The sequence below is a fragment of the Leptodactylus fuscus genome, chromosome 7 (genome assembly GCF_031893055.1).
Source record: "Leptodactylus fuscus isolate aLepFus1 chromosome 7, aLepFus1.hap2, whole genome shotgun sequence".
Taxonomy (NCBI): domain Eukaryota; kingdom Metazoa; phylum Chordata; class Amphibia; order Anura; family Leptodactylidae; genus Leptodactylus; species Leptodactylus fuscus.
In genome coordinates this window covers 142467280-142493840 of record NC_134271.1, presented here as the reverse complement: position 1 = coordinate 142493840, position 26561 = coordinate 142467280, and the positions used below count along the sequence as shown (strand labels likewise).

General features: G+C 44.2%; 1 protein-coding gene and 1 pseudogene across 1 annotated transcript; one reads left to right on the top strand and one right to left on the bottom strand.

Moving 5' to 3' along the window:
• LOC142214602 (uncharacterized) overlaps positions 1-725 on the top strand; it is a 61812-nt pseudogene extending 61087 nt beyond the window's left edge.
• Positions 726-5274: 4549 nt separating this feature from the next.
• On the bottom strand, positions 5275-26333 carry LOC142213038 (adenosine deaminase-like). Its single transcript, XM_075281184.1, has 11 exons — positions 26190-26333; positions 23765-23826; positions 23350-23475; positions 22439-22582; positions 18485-18600; positions 14903-15027; positions 11732-11803; positions 8929-9030; positions 7145-7212; positions 6085-6214; positions 5275-5890 (listed from the first exon to the last, which is right to left on the bottom strand). The coding sequence occupies exons 1-11, from the start codon at positions 26223-26225 to the stop codon at positions 5795-5797; spliced, it is 1077 nt and encodes a 358-aa protein (XP_075137285.1). The 5' UTR covers positions 26226-26333; the 3' UTR covers positions 5275-5794.
• Positions 26334-26561: the final 228 nt, after the last annotated feature.

Here is a 26561-nt window from a genome sequence, read left to right as displayed (position 1 = left end):
ACACGGTGTAAGGTTAGTCCAGACAGTCTAAGCATATGCCAGATTTTTCAGCCAGCATTAGACACTGTGATAAATCTGTCACATTTTCAGACTGTCCTGTCTAAGTTTGCACTGTCTAAAAGTTGGATATTATTAGTAAATATGCCCAGAGTTCTGTGTATGAATAGGAGGTCGAACAATAAACCTCTTGATAAATTCAGTAAACACTGTGTGCAACAGAGACCGAGAGGAGGTCAGTGCTCTGGAGGGGAGCATATAACTTCACTATAAAACTGTAGGTTATTTAGTAACAATATACCACACACTATACTTCAAAGGAGGACATGTCTCAGAAGTTAAATATAAACCTGGTAGGGGTCTGGTTAGTTACACCCATGTGCACTCACGTCAGGTTTGGATCCTATATTTGGCCAGAACACATAGACATTAGATGGTTGGCTGGTCTTACATCATTCTTGGCTAATGTTGATCCTCTTGGTATAGACGCCTTGAGTCAAGGAACAAATGTGAGACAGAAGCCACATAATTGGGAACCAGTTTCCACAATCCTTTGGTCAGTAGGGTCTATAAGTATGACCATTGTAGAAGGCCTCAAACATGACATTGTATCCAATCTGTATCCTCCATACTCTACAGGTTATCTATTCATGCGTCAAGATTGGCGACTCTTGATGATCGACAGACCTGGACATTGGACAATTATATCTACTGGATATAGAATCTGACCATGTTTGCTTAGACCTATGGTACATTTTGGACCAAGAGATTGACCGGAAGACTAGTGTCTACTATATACTGTGTTTCCCTTTGTAAAGAAGAAGAAACTGCCTGTACCCCGCGCCCTGACTCCATAACTAGGCCGCAACTGCGATAACCTTGAGTCCATCCCTGGAAGTCGGAACTGAACACACATCAAGGAAAACCATTATGGTCAACTACTTTCAGGAGGATATTTTTTATATATTTTTGATATATTTCTGAAGGAAGATGATAGATAGATAGATAGATAGATAGATAGATAGATAGATACAGTGTTGGCCAAAAGTATTGGCACCCCTGCAATTCTTTCAGATAATACTCATGTTCTTCCAGAAAATGATTGCAATCACAAATTCTTTGGTATTATCTTTATTTAATTTGTCTTCAATGGAAAACCACAAAAAGAATTGTCAAAAAGCCAAATTGGATATAATTCCACACCAAACACAAAAAAGGGGGTGGACAAAAGTATTGGCACTGTTTGAAAAATCATGTGATGCGTCTGTAATTTGTGTAATTAACAGCACCTGTTACTTACCTGAGGCACCTAACAGGTGGCGGCAATAACTAAATCACACTTGCAGCCAGTTGAAATGGATTAAAGTTGACTCAACCTCTGTCCTGTGTCCTTGTGTGCACCACATTGAGCATGGAGAAAAGAAAGAAGACCCAAGAACTGTCTGAGGACTTGAGAAGCAAAATTGTGAGGAAGCATGAGCAATCTCACGGCTACAAGTCCATCTCCAAAGACCTGAATGTTCCTGTGTCTACCGTGCGCAGTGTCACCAAGAAGTGTAAAGCCCATGGCACTGTGGCTAACCTCCCTAGATGTGGACGGAAAAGAAAAATTGACGAGAGATTGCAACGCAAGATTGTGCGGATGGTGGAAAAAGAACCTCGACTAACATCCAAACAAGTTCAAGCTGCCCTGCAGTCCGAGGGTACAACAGTGTCACCCTGTAATGTCCGTCGACTAAAAAATAAAATCTTGATTTTTTTTTTTTCAACCCTATGGACAAATTTAGATTGGAGTCTTCATTTTCTTACTTTTGTTAAATGCAATAAGAAAATACCAAGACTATTTTGTTGCTGACACTTTACAACGCTGTGTACAAAATGTAGTTTTAATTTATACCATTTTGAGGAATGTTTGTTGCTTTGATCACGATTTTATTAAAAAAAAAAAAATTATAGCTATTTTTGGATGTGGGATGCCTAATATGTTTTTTTTTCTTTGCATTTTATGAAAAGGGAGCAATTAGAATTTTTATATATTTTTTGATGGGGGTTATGAGTATAGGGATAATGGGGATTCAACCAATAAGACCCCCATCGATCCTGAGAATGGGGAGTGCCTTGCCCCTGTTGTAAACCATAGGAAATGTAGTCTGTCCACACACTCACTACATGTGAATAACAGGGATACAAGGAGCAGCAAGTAAAATAAAGGCAAGAAAAGGCTGCACGAGGGAGCAGTGGGGATGGATTTGCAGATAATTTTTGTAAGTTGGATAACCCATTTAAACCCAAGTAATCAATGCTGTTAGTTTTGGTCCCTGATATGCTATTTAGTTGCTGTACTGTCAGGTGGGCGGTGTCAGGCAGGAGCAGACAAGGGGGTGTGATTCTGAGCTCTGACACTGGCTGCCTCTGATTGGGGCTCTGAGTAACACACCCTGCTTGACACCACCCACCTGACATTACAGAGCTTTAAATAACACATCATGCACCAAAATTACCTGCACTTGTTACTTGGGAATGGTGGGGACTAGAAAGAAAAATCCAACTTGCTGGAATCAGTGGAGCAGGGGCTATTAACAGATGCTAAGACCTAGATTTGGTGGAGGAGGTGAAAGGTCCTCTTTAAAGGGGGCGAGAGAGAAAATACCAAATGTGCCAAAATCAGTGGAGAGGAGCGATTAAAGAGGACCTTTCACCATTTTTCCCAAAGGCAGTGTTATATACTGCCAGAAAGCTGACAGTGCGCTGAGTTCAGAGCACTGTCGGCTTTCCCAATCTGTGCCCGGTGTGAAGAGCTTACGGTGCCGGTACCGTAGCTCTTCTATGGTCAGAAGGGCGTTTCTGACCATTAGCCAGGAACGTCCTTCTGCCTCGCGGCGCCAATCGCGCTGTGCTGTGGAGCCGGGAGGAACGCCCCCTCCCTCTGCTCACAGCGCTCGTCCATAGACTAGTGTTATCAGGAGAGGGAGGGGGCGTTCCTCCCGCTCCACAGCACAGCGCGATAGGCGCCGCGAGGCAGAAGGACGTTCCTGGCTAACAGTCAGAAACGCCCTTCTGACCATAGAAGAGCTACGGTACCGGATCGTAAGCTCTTCACACCGGGCACAGATCGGGAAAGCCGACAGTGCTCTGAACTCAGCTTTCTGGCAGTATATAACACTGCCTTTGGGAAAAATGGTGACAGGTCCTCTTTAAGTGATTTAAATAGTTGGACTTGGAGGTGGAGAAAGGTCCTCTTTAAAGATACAGACAGGAAAGTGAGCTTTATGTGCAACCTACAAAGCTCATAATCCTGATTTGTCTAAAAGGCATAATGCCAGACATACAACTATGTGAATGTCTTATTGCGCTCTATAAGAGAGACAGGTCTCTCCATCAGGCATGGTACCATGCAGCTCTCCAGAATACTTCAGTCTCTTCATGTGTCATGGTACCATGGAGCTTTCCAGACTACTTAGGTGTCTTCATCAGATGGCATACCATGGAGCTTTCCAGACTACTTATGCCTCTTCATCAGGCGTGGTACCATGAAGCCCTCTAGATTACTTAGGTCTCTTCATCAGGCATGCTACAGTGGAGCTCTCCAGACTAAATACCCTGTTTCCCCGAAAATAAGACACCCCCCCTTCACCTTCTGGATCACATACAACCGGCAGTCATGCCGGAACTCCGCTAATTGTTCCCCGCTTTGTTTGCCGATTGTTCCCCGCTCCAGCCGCTGCATAAAACATCCCCCAAAAATAAGAAAGGTCATATATTTCGTTAGATAATTAATTATAAGAACATGCCTTATTTTCGGGGAAACAGGGTAGGTATCTTCATGAGTCATGGTACCATGGAGCTCTCCACCCTACTTATGTCTCCTTATCAGTAATGGTACCATGCAGCTCTCCAGAATACTTTGGTCTCTTCATGTGTCATGATACCATGGAGCTTTCCAGACTACTTAGGTGTATTCATCAGATGGCATACCATGGAGCTTTCCAGACTACTTAGGCCTCTTCATCAGGCGTGGTACCATGAAGCCCTCTAGACTACTTATGTCTTTTCATCAGGCATGCTACAGTGGAGCCCTCCAGACTAAATAGGTCTCTTCATGAGTCATGGTACCATGGAGCTCTCCACCCTATTTAGGTCTCTTCATGAGTCATGGTACCATGGAGCTCTCCACCCTATTTAGGTCTCTTCATCAGACGTGGTAACATGGAGCTCTCCACCCTATTTAGGTCTCTTCATCAGTAATGGTACCATGGAGCTCTCCACCCTATTTAGGTCTCTTCATCAGTAATGGTACCATGGAGCTCTCCAGAATGCTTAGCTCTCTTTATAAGGTATGGTCCCACTGACTGTAAATGCTAAGTCTGCACCACTTCAAGCATCTGCAACCACTAAGCTGCTCTATTGCTTTATGCCTGTACAACTTTAAATTGCTTTAACCGCTCATCCTGTGTACAATTTCACGTGACTGTAACCACTAAGCCTGTGTACAATATCAGGAGACTATAACCGCTTTGCCAGTGTATTAGTTTAGGTGACTGTAATGACTAACCCTGTGTACAAATTCATGTGACTGTAACCACTTAGACTAGTATATGTATTCCTGTGATTGAAACCACTAAATCTATGTACAACTTCATGTGACTGTAACCACTAAGCCTGTGTACAATGTCATCTGACCACTACGCCACCGTACTCTTTTAGGTGACTGTAACCACTAAACCTGTGTATATAGTCCTGTGACTGTAATCCCTAAACCAGTGTACAACTTCATGTGACTGTAACCACTAAGCCTGTGTACAATGTCATCTGACCACTACGCCACCGTACTCTTTTAGGTGACTGTAACCACTAAACCTGTGTATATAGTCCTGTGACTGTAATCCCTAAACCAGTGTACAACTTCATGTGACTGTAACCACTAAGCCTGTGTACAATATCAGGAGACTATAACCGCTTTGCCAGTGTATTACTTTAAGTGACTGTAATGACTAACCCTGTGTACAAATTCATGTGACTGTAACCACTTACACCAGTATATGTATTCCTGTGATTGAAACCACTAAATCTATGTACACCGTCATGTGACTGTAACCACCAAGCTTGTGTACATATTCCTGTTACTGTAACCACTAAGCCTGTATACAGCTTTTGGTGACTGTAACCACTAAGCCGGTGTACTACTTTAGAGGATTACAAACCATAAGACTTTCCAGTCAGAAGACAATATCTTTATTACTACATCCACTGATGAAAATATGTCCAAATTTTGCCTCAATATCCATCACTTCAACTTCTTATCATCTGTTAATAGCCCCGGCTCCACTATTTCAGCACAGTTGGATTTTTCTCTGTTGCTCCCAGCACTCCTGAGTAACAAGGTGCAGGTAGTTTTGGTACCTAGTCTGCTAATTAGGTTCTGTAGTGTCAGGTCAGTGGGGTCAGACAGGGAGGCGGGACTCAGAGCTCCAATCAGAGGTAGCCAGTGTCAGAGCTCAGAATCACACGTCTGACCCCGCCCTCCTGACAGTACAGAAACTAAATAGCACATCAGGATCCAAAACTTACAAGGGGCTAGAGAAAGAAATCCAACTGCGCCAGAACAAGAAGAGCAGGAGCTATTACCTAAGGTAAGGAGCGGGACTTGTCTACGGTGAAAGGTCCCCTTTAAGAAGGGTTTCCAATTTGTTAGGATGGCACTACGTTCACACCTGCATTGGGGTTACCAGTGAAAACCCACAGACCCCAGCCCTAGATCTACAGTGGGATGGAACGGATGAGGGTTGTGGGTAGAGGATTAGAGGTCGTTCCTGCCGTACGCCTCGTACAATACACCAAGGAGCTGCTTCTTCTCTTCTTCGGGTAGAAAGCAGGAGCGGGCAGCATTGAGATTCTGGGAGAATAAGAAAGGAGCCAGGTCATACATAGCAGAAGGAACATGGCCGTCTCTGGGGCGGGGAGAAGAACGTTACATCTTATTACAGCACAGTCCTGACTACGACCGCACACTCCAGTCTCTATATAGTCTTACTATTCTGTGACTCCTTCCTTTGAAGGTGGCCGATAATATTGTGGATCTGTTCTTACCGCTCGCATGAAATCCTCCTCGGTAAATCCCATGTAAGTCTTTGCAATATTATAATCAGTTTCTAGAGACACGCCCATGGGAAGGGGGCCATCGTTATTCAGAGAGTAATTGGCGCCATCTTTCTTAAGCCTAGAAATAAAAAACAACATCCATGTGAGCAGCAGGGTGAAGAAGGATTTACAGTTCCTTAAAGGGATTCTACCATTAAAAACTTTTTTTTCCTAGTTGACACGTCGGAATAGCCTTAAGAAAGGCTATTCTTCTCCTACTTTTAGATGTCTTCTCCGTGCCGCCGTTCGGTTACAATTCAATTTTTCATCGGTATGCAAATGAGTTGTCTCGCAGCACTGGGGGCAGGCCTCAGCGCTCAAACAGCACTGGGGGCATCTCCAATGCTGTGAGAGAACTCTCCAGTGCTGCCTCCATCTTCTTCTGGAATGTCCTCTTCATACGTCTTCTTCCGGTGCTGGAGTCACACGTACACCTGCGCAGTTGACTCTGCCATCGGGCTACAGGCAGAGCCGAATGTACATGCCGGTGGCCATGCTTTTGTGGCTGCTTACGTGAGCATGCCCATTGAACTACAGTAGCGTACTGTGCATGCTCATAATTCGTATTGCGGTCTCAAGGGGTGAGGAGAGGGAGACAAAATTTGCATTGGGGGCCCACAAGACTTTAGTTATGCCACTGTGTAAGAGACTACCTGATGACAGACCAAGTTCTGTAAATACAGATGATCCTTGCCTATAAAAGGGACCTCCCACCTGGAGACCCAGGAGAGAAGAGTGAATACTGCCCCCCACAGGTTGACTTCCATTGGACTGTATGCTATGGCTCTCAACTGCCGGCCGGCTGACGTTACCTGTTACTGTTGCCCTTGTTACTGCAACATCGTTGTGTGGGGCCCCAAGATATTCCACTTATAGGGCCAATGATCCTGGTAAAGACTGCCCCTGTGTGTACTATGATATCATCCATCCTCATTTGGCCCCTGTCTTCTACGCTGAGCAGATTGTCAAACCTGGTTGGGATCAGTCATTTCCACCAGAGGCCACTTACTGGATGAGAGGATGCTTGGTGAAGTCGGGATCGCACGCGCCAGTGATGTAACTCGACCACGGGCACATCTACAAAATAAGACAAAATAATAGCTCAGCTCTAATTCCGGAACATACAGAAACCCACCACGCCAGAGGGTCCGATGATAATTGGAAGGAGAGAACCCTGCGTGCTGTATTCACCTACATAGGCGGGTGAAGGGATGCATGCTATGCTGTGGTGCCATTATGGGGTATAGGGTAGGTTTGCCCACCTGAATTGCATGTAAGGATCTTCTCCTCTGGGCAGTGTAGATTGCCGGATCTGATGAATGAAGTGCTGGGAGAGCAATAGGGTTAGGCCTAATGTGTTATAGGGATAGGAATAGAGATAATGTATTGTAGAGACAGGGTCAGAGCTAATGAGTTGTGGAGATATTGTTAGGACTAATGTGTTGTAGAGACACGGTAAGGACAAATGTGATGTAGAGATAGGGCCCGTTCCCACGATGTAACGCGGCGTTCATTCTGACACATAAACACGTGTCAGAGTCAGCGCATCAAAACAGAATCCCATTGACTTCAATGGGTTCCGTCTTACACGCACTACACATTGAAATCAATGGCTTTTTAACCCATTGATTTCAATGTGTTACGCGCGTTAAATGGAACCCATTGAAGTCAATGGGATTGTGTTTTGAAGCCCTCACTCTGACACGTGTTACATGTGTTGTGGAGATAGGGTTAGGGATAGAGCTAATGTGTTGTAGAGATAGGGTTAGGGATAGAGCTATTGTGTTGTACAGATAGGGTTAGAGCTAATGTGTTGTAGAGATAGGGTTATGGATAGAGCTAATGTGTTGTAGAGATAGGGTTAGGGATAGAGCTATTGTGTTGTACAGATAGGGTTAGAGCTAATGTGTTGTAGAGATAGGGTTAGAGCTAATGTATTGTGGAGATAGGGTTAGGGATAGAGCTATTGTGTTGTACAGATAGGGATAGGGCTAATGTGTTGTAGAGATAGGGTTAGGGATAGAGCTAATGTGTTGTACAGATGGTGATAGGGCTAATGTGTTGTAGAGACAGTGATAAGGATAGGGCTAATGTGTTGTACAGATGGTGATAGGGCTAATGTGTTGTAGAGATAGAGTTAGGGATAGAGCTAATGTGTTGTACAGATGGGGATAGGGCTAATGTGTTGTAGAGATAGGGTTAGAGCTAATGTGTTGTGGAGATAGGGTTAGGGATAGAGCTATTGTGTTGTACAGATGGGGATAGGGCTAATGTGTTGTAGAGATGGGGTTAGAGCTAATGTGTTGTAGAGACAGTGATAGGGATAGGGCTAATGTGTTGGAGAGACAGTGTTAGGGATAGGGCTAATGTGTTGTAGAGATAGGGTTAGAGCTAATGTGTTGTGGAGATAGGGTTAGGGATAGAGCTATTGTGTTGTACAGATGGGGATAGGGCTAATGTGTTGTAGAGACAGTGTTAGGGATAGGGCTAATGTGTTGTAGAGATAGGGTTAGGGATTAGAGATGAGCGAGTATATGCGATCGAATACCTCCCCTCCATAGACATTGGTGTTAAAAAAAAAGGCGCCAGGGGAGGTTGGAGGGGAAACAAATAATTCCCGCCTTTCCGCGTGGTATTCGACTGAGTACACCAATAACTATGGAAATGGAGGTTTTTGATCGAATACTACTATTTGATTGAATAGTAGTATTTGATGGAATACTATTCGCTCATCTCTATTAGGGATATGACAAAGTGCCTATCCATCTAGCGATCACAATTTTGATGACTTGCCTCAAAGTGCATGTCCATTTGGAGAAGTCTCTTGTACAATGCAGGATCTTCCACAGTATGATAGCCATGTCCGATTCTTTCAGCTTTCAGGAGTTCTACAGCCTGAAAAGAGAAGCAACTACAACAAGTCTTCTCAAAACTTTTCCACCCCTCATGTATCACCATCTATGATCATAAAAGACCCGCAGCATTATATTTTGCCTTGGTGAGTTATCATCTGTTCAGACAATTCATACACAGTGTGGCGTTTATGGCTGTTAACAAAACCATTTTAGCATCAGGAATGTGTTATTTCTGCTCTGTAATCCAAGCCCTTTGTTGTCCTGTCCCTAGTACCATTAGCGTCCCTGCGCTAATTTCGTTTCATTAATCAAGTTTTATTGATATGTAAGTGAGCCGCCATCTAAATTTCGCCACTTCTGCCTGGATAAATCAATGCCCCCTTCTTGTAATATCAGGCCTCCTCCTCTTCTAAGCTGTGACAGTATCAGCTTCTGATGTGTACAGGATCCAAATGCTCCGTGCGCCATCTTTATTCTCAGCGTGAATGTGTAGTTGTATGGACTACTAAACTACTGAGCATGGAGAGAATAAAGATGGCGCACGGAGCATGTGCCTTAACCCAAGTACACCGTACGTGAAAAATTTAGATAATGCCCAATATAGGCTGTCTGAAGCTATGCTTAATTTAAAGTTTATTTTCCCAATGATAGACTCCCTTTATCGCACTGGTATCAGCACCCACCCCGGCATAATACTATGTGCAGGGGCCACTATGGGACATAATACTGTGTGCAGGGGCCACTATGGGACATGATACTGTGTGCAGGGGCCACTATGGGGCATAATACTGTGTGTAGGGGCCACTATGGGGCATAATACTGTGTGCAGGGGCCACTGAGGGACATAATACTGTGTGCAGGGGCCACTGAGGGACATAATACTGTGTGCAGGGGGCACTATGGGATATAATACTGTGTGCAGGGGCACTATGGGACATAATACTGTGTACAGGGGCCACTATGGGACATAATACTGTGTACAGGGGCCACTATGGGGGATAATACTTTGTGCAGGGGCCACTATGGAGCATAATACTGTGTGCAGGGGCCACTATGGGGCATAATACTGTGTGCAGGGGCCACTATGGGGATAATACTGTGTGCAGGGGCCACTATGGGACATAATACTGTGTGCAGGGGCCACTATGTGGCATACTACTGTGTGCAGGGGCCACTATGGGGCATAATACTGTGTGCAGGGGCCACTATGGGACATAATACTGTGTGCAGGGGCCACTATGGGACATAATACTGTGTGCAGGGGCCACTATGGGACATAATACTGTGTGCAGGGGCCACTATGGGGCATAATATTGTGTGCAGGGGCCACTATGGGTCATAATACTGTGTGCAGGGGCCACTATGGGGCATAATACTGTGTGCAGGGGCCACTATGGGGGATAATACTGTGTGCAGGAGTCACTATGGGACATAATACTGTGTGCAGGGTCACTATGGGGGATAATACTGTGTGCAGGAGTCACTATGGGACATAATACTGTGTGTAGGGGCCACTATGGGGCATAATACTGTGTGCAGGGGCCACTGAGGGACATAATACTGTGTGCAGGGGCCACTGAGGGACATAATACTGTGTGCAGGGGGCACTATGGGATATAATACTGTGTGCAGGGGCACTATGGGACATAATACTGTGTACAGGGGCCACTATGGGACATAATACTGTGTACAGGGGCCACTATGGGGGATAATACTTTGTGCAGGGGCCACTATGGAGCATAATACTGTGTGCAGGGGCCACTATGGGGCATAATACTGTGTGCAGGGGCCACTATGGGGCATAATACTGTGTGCAGGGGCCACTATGGGGATAATACTGTGTGCAGGGGCCACTATGTGGCATACTACTGTGTGCAGGGGCCACTATGGGGCATAATACTGTGTGCAGGGGCCACTATGGGACATAATACTGTGTGCAGGGGCCACTATGGGACATAATACTGTGTGCAGGGGCCACTATGGGACATAATACTGTGTGCAGGGGCCACTATGGGGCATAATATTGTGTGCAGGGGCCACTATGGGTCATAATACTGTGTGCAGGGGCCACTATGGGGCATAATACTGTGTGCAGGGGCCACTATGGGGGATAATACTGTGTGCAGGAGTCACTATGGGACATAATACTGTGTGCAGGGTCACTATGGGGGATAATACTGTGTGCAGGGGCCACTATGGGACATAATACTGTGTGCAGGAGTCACTATGGGGGATAATACTGTGTGCAGGAGTCACTATGGGGGATAATACTGTGTGCAGGGGCCACTATGGGGGATAATACTGTGTGCAGGAGTCACTATGGGACATAATACTGTGTGCAGGGTCACTATGGGGGATAATACTGTGTAGAGGGGCCACTATGGGGGATAATACTGTGTGCAGGGGCCAAAGCTCCTTTTTGTCTGATTGCTCCATTGCACTGACTTACTTTGTGTTTTATATTGAACACTTTAATAATAATTACAGTAAAAATAAATAAATAGCCCCATGTTCCTTCCACAGCCCAGGGGTTGTCCAGGACATAACACATCTCTTGTGAGGGTAAGCAGGTAGGTACAAAGACTGAGAGGATACGTAGCTCCTGGGTTCCAAAGTCTACCCTGTCCAGAGGTGCCCCGTGTAAACCAACCCTGCGTGTGCCAGTGAATGTAGGAGACTTTTAAAAAGATTTAGAAAAAATGTATTTGTTCCTGAAAATCCCCTTTAAGGTCTGGTCTTACCTCTTTTACCACAGCTGCTGGCCCCGCCTCCCCGGCATGTACCGTTCTGTGTATACAGCTCCTCACAGCCTCCTATAAGGGAAGTGAGCGCAAAGAAAGATTCAGCATCAGATAATTCTATATATCTGTCGTATGTTGTCTATCTATCTATCTATCTATCTATCTATCTATCTATCTATCTATCTCCTATCTATCTATCTATCTATCTATCTCCTATCTATCTATCTATCTATCTATCTATCTATCTTCTATCTATCTATCTATCTATCTATCTATCTATCTATCTCCTATCTATCTATCTATCTATCTCCTATCTATCTATCTATCTATCTATCTATCATCTATCTATCTATCTATCTATCTATCTATCTCCTATCTATCTATCTATCTATCTATCTATCTCCTATCTATCTATCCATCTATCTATCTATCTATCTCCTATCTATCTATCTATCTATCTATCTATCTATCTATCTCCTATCTATCTATCCATCTATCTATCTATCTATCTCCTATCTATCTATCTATCTATCTATCTATCTATCTATCTCCTATCTATCTATCTATCTATCTATCTATCTATCTTTCTTTCTATCTATCTATCTATCTATCTATCTATCTCCTATCTATCTATCTACACTCACCGGCCACTTTATTAGGTACACCATGCTAGTAACGGGTTGGACCCCCTTTTGCCTTCAGAACTGCCTCAATTCTTCGTGGCATAGATACAACAAGGTGCTGGAAGCATTCCTCAGAGATTTTGGTCCATATTGACATGATGGCATCACACAGCAGTCGCAGATTTGTCGGCTGCACATCCATGATGCGAATCTCCCGTTCCACCACATCCCAAAGATGCTCCTCTATTGGATTGAGATCTGGTGACTGTGGAGGCCATTGGAGTACAGTGAACTCATTGTCATGTTCAAGAAACCAGTCTGAGATGATTCCAGCTTTATGACATGGCATTGCATTATCCTGCTGAAAGTAGCCATCAGATGTTGGGTACATTGTGGTCATAAAGGGATGGACATGGTCAGCAACAATACTCAGGTAGGCTTTGGCGTTGCAACGATGCTCAATTGGTACCAACGGGCCCAAAGAGTGCCAAGAAAATATTCCCCACACCATGACACCACCACCACCAGCCTGAACCGTTACCGATACAAGGCAGGATGGATCCATGCTTTCATGTTGTTGACGCCAAATTCTGACCCTACCATCCGAATGTCGCAGCAGAAATCGAGACTCATCAGACCAGGCAACGTTTTTCCAATCTTCAATTGTCCAATTTCGATGAGCTTGTGCAAATTGTAGCCTCAGTTTCCTGTTCTTAGCTGAAAGGAGTGGCACCCGGTGTGGTCTTCTGCTGCTGTAGCCCATCTGCCTCAAAGTTCGACGTACTGTGCGGCGTTCAGAGATGCTCTTCTGGCTACCTTGGTTGTAATGGGTGGCTATTTGAGTCACTGTTGCCTTTCTATCAGCTCGAACCAGTCTGGCCATTCTCCTCTGACCTCTGGCATCAACAACGCATTTCCGCCCACAGAACTGCCGCTCACTGGATGTTTTTTCTTTTTCGGACCATTCTCTGTAAACCCTAGAGATGGTTGTGCGTGAAAATCCCAGTAGATCAGCAGTTTCTGAAATACTCAGACCAGCCCTTCTGGCACCAACAACCATGCCACGTTCAAAGGCACTCAAATCACCTTTCTTCCCCATACTGATGCTCGGTTTGAACTGCAGGAGATTGTCTTGACCATGTCTACATGCCTAAATGCACTGAGTTGCCGCCATGTGATTGGCTGATTAGAAATTAAGTGTTAACGAGCAGTTGGACAGGTGTACCTAATAAAGTGGCCGGTGAGTGTATCTATCTATCTATCTATCTATCTCCTATCTATCTATCTATCTATCTATCTATCTCCTATCTATCTATCTATCTATCTATCTATCTATCTATCCATCCATCCATCTATCTCCTATCTATCTATCTATCTATCTATCTCCTATCTATCTATCTATCTATCTATCTATCTCCTATCTATCTATCTATCTATCTATCTATCTATCTATCTCCTATCTATCTATCTATCTATCTATCTCCTATCTATCTATCTATCTATCTATCTATCTATCTCCTATCTATCTATCTATCTATCTATCTGTTTCCTATCTATCTATCTATCTATCTGTTTCCTATCTATCTATCTATCTATCTATCTATCTATCTATCTATCTATCTATCTATCTATCTCCTATCTATCTATCTATCTCCTATCTATCTATCTATCTCCTATCTATCTATCTATCTATCTATCTATCTATCTATCTATCTCCTATCTATCATCTATCTATCTCCTATCTATCTATCTATCTATCTATCTATCTATCTATCTATCTATCTATCTATCTCCTATCTATCTATCTATCTATCTATCTATCTATCTATCTCCTATCTATCTATCTATCTATCTATCTATCTATCTATCTCCTATCCATCCATCTATCTCCTATCTATCTATCTATCTATCTATCTATCTATCTATCTCCTATCTATCTATCTATCTATCTATCTCCTATCTATCTATCTATCTATCTATCTATCTATCTATCTATCTCCTATCTATCTATCTATCTATCTATCTATCTATCTATCTGTTTCCTATCTATCTATCTATCTATCTATCTATCTATCTATCTATCTATCTGTTTCCTATCTATCTATCTATCTATCTATCTCTCTATCTCCTATCTATCTATCTATCTCCTATCTATCTATCTATCTATCTATCTATCTATCTATCTATCTATCTATCTATCTATCTCCTATCTATCATCTATCTATCTCCTATCTATCTATCTATCTATCTATCTATCTCCTATCTATCTATCTATCTATCTATCTCCTATCTATCTATCTATCTATCTATCTATCTCCTATCTATCTATCTATCTCCTATCTATCTATCTATCTATCTATCTATCTATCTCCTATCTATCTATCTATCTATCTATCTATCTATCTATCTATCTATCTGTTTCCTATCTATCTATCTATCTATCTATCTATCTATCTATGTATCTATCTATCTATCTATCTATCTATCTATCTATCTATCTATCTCCTATCTATCTATCTCTGCAAACATGTCTATCCATTGTACAAACCTCATAAGCCTGTAGATGTCCAGGAGAGATTCCACCGTTTAACCCTTCATCTCCAGACAGGTCAATGGCCACAACAGTGTCATTCTGATACTTCTTACAGAGCTCAACAATTTCTGGAGACCATTCTTATGGATAGAAATACATGAGAGAAGTAAATGTGGGAACAACTAAGGGCTAGTTCACACGTGAGTATAAGGGGAGGTTTTTGACAGCGGATTTCGCGTCCAAAACCTCCCCTTATAATGGTGGTCTATGGAGACCGCCGGGCTTCTTTTCTCCGCTAGCGGCGGGCTGCTGCTAGCGGAGAAAAGAAAGGACATGTCCTTTCTTCATGCGGAAGCCGCACAGGCTCAGCCGCGCGGCTTCCGCCCCCGGCAGCACCCTCCTATGTCGGCTCATTCATTTGAGCCGACAGCAGAGGGTTAAGCCGCGACAGCGATGGTCGCGGCGGGCGGGTTTTGACAAGAGAGAGACGCGGCTTGCCGCGTCTCTCTCTGTGTCAAAACCCGCGCGGGCAGTTCACGTGTGAACTAGCCCTTAATATAATTTTATCATGTAATTATTCACATTCAATCAACTAGTGTTTACAGGTTTAACCCTATCCTGACTGATCACAGGAAAATTCTCTCCAAATGTGGGTTCACTGCTACTCATCCAATATTATTAGAAATGTCACCCAGCAACCAACTAGTGTTAGAGAGAGAGACTTCCAGGACTACAGATGGTGAGACTCATGATACCAGTTATAGCACAGAATTGTACCTATAGAGTTAGAGGGTCTTCTAGGGCTATAGATGGTGACAGTGGCGAAAATAGGAATGTCGGGGCCCCGTGGCGAACTTTTGACATGGGCCCCCAACCGATACTTACGCCAAAGACCTCAACCGACCCCCTCCTCCGCAATCCTGCGCGCTCTATTATCCCCCATAGTGGCCCCTGCACACAGTACTATATCCCATAGTGGCCCCTGCACACAGTATTATGTCCCTCAGTGGCCCCTGCACACAGTATTATGTCCCATAGTGGCCCCTGTACACAGTATTATGTCCCATAGTGGCCCCTGCACACAGTATTATCCCCCATAGTGGCCCCTGCACACAGTATTATGTCCCATAGTGGCCCCTGCACACAGTATTATTCCCCATAGTGGCCCCTGCACACAGTATTATCCCCCATAGTGGCCCCTGCACACAGTATTATATCCCATAGTGCCCCCTGCACACAGTATTATGTCCCTCAGTGGCCCCTGCACACAGTATTATGTCCCATAGTGGCCCTGCACACAGTATTATGCCCCATAGTGGCCCCTGCACACAGTATTATCCCCCATAGTGGCCCCTGCACACAGTATTATGCCCCATAGTGGCCCTGCACACAGTATTATGCCCCATAGTGGCCCCTGCACACAGTATTATCCCCCATAGTGGCCCTGCATACAGTATTATGCCCCATAGTGGCCCCTGCACACAGTATTATCCCCCATAGTGGCCCCTGCACACAGTATTATGTCCCATAGTGGCCCCTGCACACAGTATTATGCCCCATAGTGGCCCCTGCACACAGTATTATGTCCCATAGTGGCCCCTGCACACAGTATTATGCCCCATAGTGGCCCCTGCATACAGTATAATGTCCCATAGTGGCCCCTGCACACAGTATTATGCCCCATAGTAGCCCCTGTACACAGTATTATCCCCCATAGTGGCCCCTGTACATAGTATTATCCTCCATAGTGGCCCCGGCACACGGTATTATCCCCCATAGTGGCCCCTGTACATAGTATTATCCTCCATAGTGGCCCCTGCACACAGTATTATGCCCCATAGTGTATAATAATCGGAGACCCGGGGGAATAAAAACATAAAAAAAAACACTGTTGCTTACCTGTCCCCTGACTCCTACGCTGTCGGCCTCCGCTATCGGCCTTCTTCAATGACGTCGAACATCACATGACCCAGGACGCAGGCCGGGTTCATGTGACGTCAGAGACGTCAGACAACTAGGCCTGAGGCCTGCCCGGATCGTGGAGAGGTAAGTAACAGTGTTTTTTATGTTTCTTACCTCTCCTGGGCCTCCGATCATTATACTTGGGGGTCTGAAAAGACCCCCGAGTATAATGATAGTGTTTGTGGGGCCTGCGGTGTCACTTTCCGATCCCGGCCCAGCCAGGATCGGTAAGTAAATAGGGCCAATTACGGTAACGGCCTTTTAAAAAAAAAATTAAAAAACACAGCGGTAGCGGCTGTCACCGGGCCCCCTAATGTCCCGGGCCCTGTTGCAGCTGCCTCCGCTGCTATGGCGGTAGTTACGCCCCTGGATGGAGAGATTCATGTTACTAGTTATAGCACAGCACTATACCTGTATATAGTCACTCAACCTTATCAGCACGTGCTGAGGAAATGAATAGTATGAATACAGAGGTATACACTATACACAAGGTGGGCGGCCAGGACATGCAGCAGGGTGTGTACTAAAACATAGGAGTCTATAGTAGAAGACCAAGAGGCCATGATAGGTAGCAGGAAAATGTACTTAAAAAGAAGGCTAAGACTAGTAAGAAAAAGTATGAACTCAAACACATGCTGTGTATTAGGTTAGGATTAAATCTAGAGTCTATGAAGTTAATTTGGGTTAAGGTTAGATATAGAGTCTGTTGTGATTTAGGTTAGGGTTAGATCTAGAGCCTGTTGTGATTTAGGATAGGGTTAGATCTAGAGTCTTTTCTTGGGATTTAGGTTAGGGTTAGATCTAGAGTCTGTTGTGATTTAGGATAGGGTTAGATATAGAGTCTTTTCTTGGGATTTAGGTTAGGGTTAGAGCTAGAGTCTGTTTTGATTTAGGATAGGGTTAGATCTAGAGTCTTTTCTTGGGATTTAGGTTAGGGTTAGATCTAGAGTCTGTTGTGATTTAGGATAGGGTTAGATATAGAGTCTTTTCTTGGGATTTAGGTTAGGGTTAGATCTAGAGTCTGTTTTGATTTAGGTTAGAGTTAGATCTAGAGTCTATTCTTGCGATTTAGGTTAGGGTTAGATCTAGAGTCTTTTCTTGGGATTTAGTTTAAGGTTAGATCTAGAGTCTGTTCTTGGGATTTAGGTTAGGGTTAGATCTAGAGCCTGTTCTTGGGATTTAGGTTAGGGTTAGATCTAGAGTCTGTTCTTGTGATTTAGAATAGGGTTAGATCTAGAGCCTGTTCTTGTGATTTAGGATAGGGTTAGATCTAGAGTCTGTTCTTGTGATTTAGGATAGGGTTAGATCTAGAGCCTGTTCTTGTGATTTAGGATAGGGTTAGATCTAGAGTCTGTTCTTATGATTTAGAATAGGGTTAGATCTAGAGCCTGTTCTTGTGATTTAGGATAGGGTTAGATCTAGAGTCTGTTCTTGTGATTTAGGTTAGGGTTAGATCTAGAGCCTGTTCTTGGGATTTGGGTTAGGTGGTCATTTGAATTAAGGTTAGATCTAGAGTCTGTTGTTGTGATTTGTGTACGGCTGAACATCTATTATATTCTATTCAGGAGAAATATATATATATATATATATATATATATATATATGATAAAAACAAAAGAAGGCAATGTCTATTACCTGGCATGTGCCGCAGGCAGCAGAGAATGGACCTGGCCTTAATATTGAAATCCTTCTCCCCTTCTTTCAGCCCCTGGTTAACAAGTTGTACCACTTCCTCGGGTGTGAGATCTCCTCTGCAGAAGAAACATCAAATACACTATTCATTTCATTCAGAAAAAAAAACAAAAACTTTCTGTTAAAGTTTCTATATGAAGCCGGGTATAACTTGTAAGACCAAATCCAGCATACAAGTCCCGATCCTGCCATAAGAAGTTGATTATCGGCATATGTACGTATCTACTGAGTTAGTGGGGTCCAAATAGTTCATGTGCTCTTGAGTGTTGTACTAAGGAGGTGAGAACCTTCTAAGTGACCTTACTGGATTGCTATGATTGAAATCTACTGGAAAAGTTGTGCCCCAGGGCAACGATACTACATGTACAGGAGCCCAAGTCAGGGGCAAGTACACAGTACACATAATCAGGGACCGTGCTGTGAGAGAACTCATTTGCATACAGACGAAAACCGGGATTTCAACCGAACGGCGGCGCGGAGAAGGCATCTATAGTTAGGGGAAACATAGCCTTTCTTAAGGCTATTCCTACGTGTTAGGGAGAAAAAAATGAATTTTAATTGCTGAATCCCTTTAAAGCTGACCGTCATGTTTCCGTCCCCTGTCCATTTTCGCCAGAGCTGAAAACGGAAACCCAGTGGAACGAAGAAATACTCTCATGGGGAAGCCTTGGAGGATTAAAGGGAATCCGTATATGAGGATGGGGTCTACCATTTTGGGGAAAGTCTAATGTTTTGGTTGCTTTCCATTCAAATTTGTATGAAAGGTCCGGTTATAAAGTTAATCCTACCTAGACTGAATCCCTCCTCTTAATATCCCTACTGCTGACTTACAACTGTTTTGTACTAACTTTGATTTTCAGTGGCGGGAACGCTCTCTCCGATATCTTGGGATCCAGCTTTCCCCTTCCTACTCCACCTTCTATTCAGTTAATTACCCTAGCCTGTTTAATGAACTGAGAGCCCTCTTGGATAAATGGCGTCCTCTCCATATTTCGCTTATAGGCCGTATTAATGCGGTCAAAATGTCCCTCCTCCCGAAGCTCCTCTACTTTTTTGAAACTCTTCCGGTCGCAGTCCCTCACTTGGAATTGCGCTCCCTTCAAAAATCCGTCTTCAAGTTTGTTTGGAACGGCAGGCGTCACCGCATACCCCGTTCGGTGATGCTGTCTGGTAGGGAGGAGGGGGGATTGGAGGTATCACACATATTGCATTATTATTGGGCGGCTCACTTGCGCTGCCTACCATTTTGGACAGCCCCACAGGCCTATACAAAATGGGTTGAGATAGAGAAACTCTGGTTAGTTCCGATGCAGGGATTAAATACAGGGACTGAATACATCCAAACCATATGTCCAAATACATCTGAACCGATACTGCTATTATTATACTCTGGGGTCTCTTCAGAACCCCAAGTATAATGATCAAAGGCCCCATGGAGGTAAGTAAACATAAAAACCAGTATTACTCACCCCTCTTGGACTCTGGCAGGACTCCCTGCTGTCTTTGGACCTCTTCAGTGACGTCACAGATGTAACACAGCTCAGGCCAGCATCACAACGCATAATGATGCCAGCGTAACCCACATCTGTGACATCATTGAAGAGGGCCAAAGATTGAGCAGGGAGTCACACCGGAGCCCAGGAGAGGTGAGTAATACTTTTTTTTGTGTTTTTCAACTCTGTTGCATATTCAATCATTTAACTCAGGGGTTGTGAAACCCAAAAATTTCAGGTTCTGCCAAACCTCAATTTTTGCAATATTTGAAAGAAACACGAAAGGGGCCATAATGGAACATAATACTGTGTGAACGGCCAGGATGGGTCATTGTACTGTATGGAGGGGCCATTATGGGACATTATACTGTGTGCAAAGAGCAACTATGAGACATTATATCATGGAGGGACTGCTATGGTACATTATACTGTGTGCAGGGGTCTCTATGGGACATAATACTGTGTGGGGGGCCACTATGGGGGATAATACTGTGTGCAGGGGCCACTATGGGACATAATACTGTGTGCAGGGGCCACTATGGGGGATAATACTGTGTGCAGGGGCCACTATGGGGGATAATACTGTGTGCAGGGGCCACTATGGGACATAATACTGTGTGCAGGGGCCACTATGGGACATAATACTGTGTACAGGGGCCACTATGGGACATTATACTGTGGGGAGGGGCCACTATGGGGGATAATACTGTGTGCAGGGGCCACTATGGGACATAATACTGTGTACAGGGGACACTATGGGGGATAATACTGTGTGCAGGGGCCACTATGGGACATAATACTGTGTGCAGGGGCCACTATGGGGCATAATACTGTGTGCAGGGGCCACTATGGGGGATAATACTGTGTGCAGGGGCCACTATGGGACATAATACTGTGTACAGGGGCCACTATGGGACATTATACTGTGGGGAGGGGCCACTATGGGACATAATACTGTGTACAGGGGCCACTATGGGACATTATACTGTGGGGAGGGGCCACTATGGGACATAATACTGTGGGGAGGGGCCACTATGGGACATAATACTGTGTGCAGGGGCCACTATGGGAGATAATACTGTGTGCAGGGACCACTATGGTACATTATACTGTGTGCAGGGGCCACTATGGGGCATAATACTGTGTGCAGGGGCCACTATGGGACATAATACTGTGTGCAGGGGCCACTAAGGGACATAATACTGTGTGCAGGGGCCAGTATGGGACATAATACTGTGTGCAGGGGCCACTATGGGGTACAATACTGTGTGCAGGGGCGACTATGGGACATTATACTGTGTGCAGGGGCCACTATAGGACATAATACTGTGTGCAGGGGCCACTATGGGGCATAATACTGTGTGCAGGGACCACTATGGTACATTATACTGTGTGCAGGGGCCACTATGGGACATAATACTGTGTACAGGGGCCAGTATGGGACATAATACTGTGTGCAGGGGCCACTATGGGGTACAATACTGTGTGCAGGGGCCACTATGGGACATTATACTGTGTGCAGGGGCCACTATGGGGCATTATACTGTGTGCAGGGGCCACTATGGGACATTATACTGTGTGCAGGGGCCACTATGGGGATAATACTGTGTGCAGGGGCCACTATGGGGGATAATACTGTGTGCAGGGACCACTATGGGGTATAATACTGTGTGCAGGGGCCACTATGGGACATAATACTGTGTGCAGGGGCCACTATGGGACATAATACTGTGTGCAGGGGCCACTATGGGACATAATACTGTGTGCAGGGGCCCCTATGGGACATTATACTGTGTGCAGGGGCCATTGTAGGACATTATACTGTGTGCAGGGGCCATTGTAGGACATTATACTGTGTTCAGGGGCCACTATGGGGGACATTATACTGTGTGGATGGGCTACTATTAGGGTTGAGCAATCGGGATTGGTAAAGATCGGATCCCAATCGGCGATCAAGCAAATGTCACTATCGGAATCAGGAGCGGCTGGAAAAAGATTGGAAATCGGATTTTGAAATCGATCCTGAAATCTCAAGGTCAGCTCAACCCTAGATACTATGGGACATATCTATGCGTACTCAGTTTCTGCATTGAACACCTATATTAACACACATGAAAGCATTCATTGTACTGTATCAGGCTCTGTACACATAGTGGATTTGGCACGGATTTCACCCCCAGATCTGCATCACATTCCTCCTTCATTCTCCCTCCCATTAAAAACAATTGGAGCAGAACCCTGGAGAAAACAAGTGTGCTGGTTGTTGCTGCAGATTCTGCTGCGGCTTGAGACTCCGCACTGATCAAGCTCAATCATTAGGGGCATTAATGTATTAATGTACTTGCCTGGTGTAAGATTTTCTCCCCCCTTTGATGACATGGCGGGACGCAGAGATATGACTTACTCATTCTGTCCAAACTGGAGGGGATCCACCTTGCAGTTGGCGAAGAGATGAGGATTGTATCTGACTTCCACGTAGATCACTCCTTCCGCAGCTTTCGTCTCTACAAATTCATAAGCAATTCTTTTCACCGCATCACGATCACCGCTGGGGAGGGAAGGACAAGCGGAGGACAGACTATTACCACCAAGTGACGGCTAGAAGATGCCACCGCCTGGACATAGACATATAATATATCATTGCACCAGGGACTAAAATCACTGGCTAGAGATCTATACGGAACATGGGTTGTTACCTCAAATTTCACTTTGTGTATATTTTAGGGCTCCTTCACATGGGGCAAGAAGGGGCGGATTCTGATGCCGAATCCACCTCATAACCCGCCCCTTCACAATGGAGGTCTATGTAGACCGCTAGATTCCTTTTTTCCATAAGCGGTATGTTTCGGCTCACAGAAAAAGAAGTGAGCTGCCCTTTCTTCAGCCCGGCCTCCGCGGCTGATTCAGCTCGGCCTCCGCCTCGCGACAGCACCCTCTGGATTAGGCCCATTCATTTGAGCCCACTCCGTAGGGGGAAGCCGCGACTGTCAGAAGCCGCGACAGTCGTGGCAGGCATATTTTGGTCTGAATGCAGCGGCCAGGCTCATCTATCAGGCTAGACGCTACAGCGATGCCTCCGGTCTGTGCCAGTCACTACATTGGCTGCCTATTCATTATAGAATACAATATAAAGTTATCCCCCTCCTCCACAAGGCTCTCCATAATGCCGCACCTCCACACATTTCCTCCCTCATCTCTGTCTACCGCCCAACCCGTGTTCTCCGCTCACTCAATGACCTAACACTTACATCCTCTATTATCAGAACCTCCCACGCTCGTATACAAGACTTCTCCCGGGCACATCTCAGAACTTACACCACCGCCGGCATGTAGTAATGGAACTTGGAGAGGAACTCGGTGAGACTTCCCGGCTTGCTGCAAACCACAGACTTCAGAAAAGCTTCTCGATCTTCAAACCACGACGACTGCAAGTTTTTCTTTCTTGATTAAAAATAAAACCACAGACCATGAAATCATCTCCCCAATAATGGCTGGCCTGTGTCCTTCGCTTTACATAGCACCACCTACATGGTCATCACCTGCTCCCTTCCCACCCCATCTGACACGCACCAGGCGCACGTACAGAGCAGGTATCTGTGCAATATGGCAGGAAGGCCGTGACAGGTATCTCTATGGCTAAATGAGAGCCCAGAACCCCAAAGACAAGACAGCCATCGGCTGAGACAGAAACCCCAAAGATTCAATGAAGGAAGGAAAGCACAAAACTTACTTGGCAAAATGCAAAACCGTTTCGGGTCGTATCGTGGCGTCCAGATGGATGTGAAGCTCCACCTGCAGAAATGAATGACTGTAAGCTCTATGGATGTCATAGTGGAGGACCCCCTGTTATATGTGACAATAGCATTCTTTTTTTGCAATATAACCGCCATGTGTGTTAAAAATAAAAAAATTAAAAAAAAAAAAAACGGGCAAGCACATTATCCCAAAAAATCTGTTAATTTTTATAGGGTTTTAAATGCTAATATGTAAAAACGAGTGTCAGTGCAGTTTGTGGTCAAACTCTTACTTTGTATACTCTGCTTACCATCTGTCCTGTCACTATGAGACCACTTCAACTATGCTTGCCTAGAAAGCTAGAAATTGGATGGAAAGGTTCCTAGGAGCCCCGACAGTGTCATACACTATGTATTATAGATATAGGAGCCCTGACAGTGTCATACACTATGTATTATAGATATAGGAGCCCTGACAGTGTCATACACTATGTATTATAGATATAGGAGCCCTGACAGTGTCATACACTATGTATTATAGATATAGGAGCCCCGACAGTGTCATACACTATGTATTATAGATATAGGAGCCCTGACAGTGTCATACACTATGTATTATAGATATAGGAGCCCTGACAGTGTCATACACTATGTATTATAGATATAGGAGCCCTGACAGTGTCATACACTATGTATTATAGATATAGGAGCCCTGACAGTGTCATACACTATGTATTATAGATATAGGAGCCCTGACAGTGTCATTCACTATGTATTATAGATATAGTGTCAGTGCAGTTTGTGGTTAAACTCTTACTTTGTATACTCTTCTTACCATCTGTTTTCCAATAGACATACATGTCACTGTCACTATGACACCAACTATGCTTGCCTAGAAAGCTAGAAATTGGATGGAAAGGTTCCTAGGAGCCCCGACAGTGTCATACACTATGTATTATAGATATAGGAGCCCTGACAGTGTCATACACTATGTATTATAGATATAGGAGCCCTGACAGTGACATACACTATGTATTACAGATATAGGAGCCCTGACAGTGACATACACTATGTATTATAGATATAGGAGCCCCAACAGTGTCATACACTATGTATTATAGATATAGGAGCCCTGATAGTGTCATACACTATGTATTATAGATATAGGAGCCCTGACAGTGACATACACTATGTATTACAGATATAGGAGCCCTGACAGTGACATACACTATGTATTATAGATATAGGAGCCCCAACAGTGTCATACACTATGTATTATAGATATAGGAGCCCTGATAGTGTCATACACTATGTATTATAGATATAGGAGCCCTGATAGTGTCATACACTATGTATTATAGATATAGGAGCCCTGACAGTGTCATACACTATGTATTATAGATATAGGAGCCCTGATAGTGTCATACACTATGTATTATAGATATAGGAGCCCTGACAGTGTCATACACTATGTATTATAGATATAGGAGCCCTGATAGTGTCATACACTATGTATTATAGATATAGGAGCCCTGATAGTGTCATACACTATGTATTATAGATATAGGAGCCCTGATAGTGTCATACACTATGTATTATAGATATAGGAGCCCTGACAGTGTCATACACTATGTATTATAGATATAGGAGCCCTGACAGTGACATACACTATGTATTACAGATATAGGAGCCCTGACAGTGACATACACTATGTGTTATAGATATAGGAGCCCTGACAGTGTCATACACTATGTGTTATAGATATAGGAGCCCTGACAGTGACATACACTATGTATTACAGATATAGGAGCCCTGACAGTGACATACACTATGTATTATAGATATAGGAGCCCTGACAGTGTCATACACTATGTAGTATAGATATAGGAGCCCTGACAGTGACATACACTATGTATTACAGATATAGGAGCCCTGACAGTGACATACACTATGTATTATAGATATAGGAGCCCTGACAGTGTCATACACTATGTGTTATAGATATAGGAGCCCTGACAGTGTCATTCACTATGTATTATAGATATAGGAGCCCCGACAGCGTCATACACTATGTATTATAGATATAGGAGCCCTGACAGTGTCATACACTATGTATTATAGATATAGGAGCCCTGATAGTGTCATACACTATGTATTATAGATATAGGAGCCCTGACAGTGACATACACTATGTTGTATAGATACTTGCATATAGTCCTGACAGTGTAATACGCTGTTTTATAGATATAGACATTCCACCTAAATATTACGAATTCGTTTTTCAGGCAGCCACAATAGATCTATAATTCCGATATAAAGTAGAACAGGTTACTCTGCAAGTCTCCTGTATGCTACCGGCCTTTCTGCCAGATTCACCCCACCCACAGGAGATACTGCCAAGGAATATTCGTTGCTTCCTACCTTTGGCTTCTTAAAAACAGGGAATGAGGTCTCCATTCTTTGTAATCTTCCAGAGCTTCTGTTTCTACTTGGAAGGCAGATGTGGTGAAGTAGAACCTTGGACCTTGTTGTGAAGTTAGACCTCGCCCCATCAAAATTATTCCTTTTTTTTTTTTTTTTTTTGTCACTGATCAGCTGAGGAGGAGGAGTAATAGAGTCTGAGGAGTAGAGAGGAACAAACTGCTGCAGAACAAACTGAGCCCAATTCTCCAAAAGCCCAAACTCTTGGAATTCATCTTTTGATACACACAGTATTATCCCCCATAGTGGCCCCTGCACACAGTATTATCCCCCATAGTGGCCCCTGCACACAGTATTATCCCCCATAGTGGC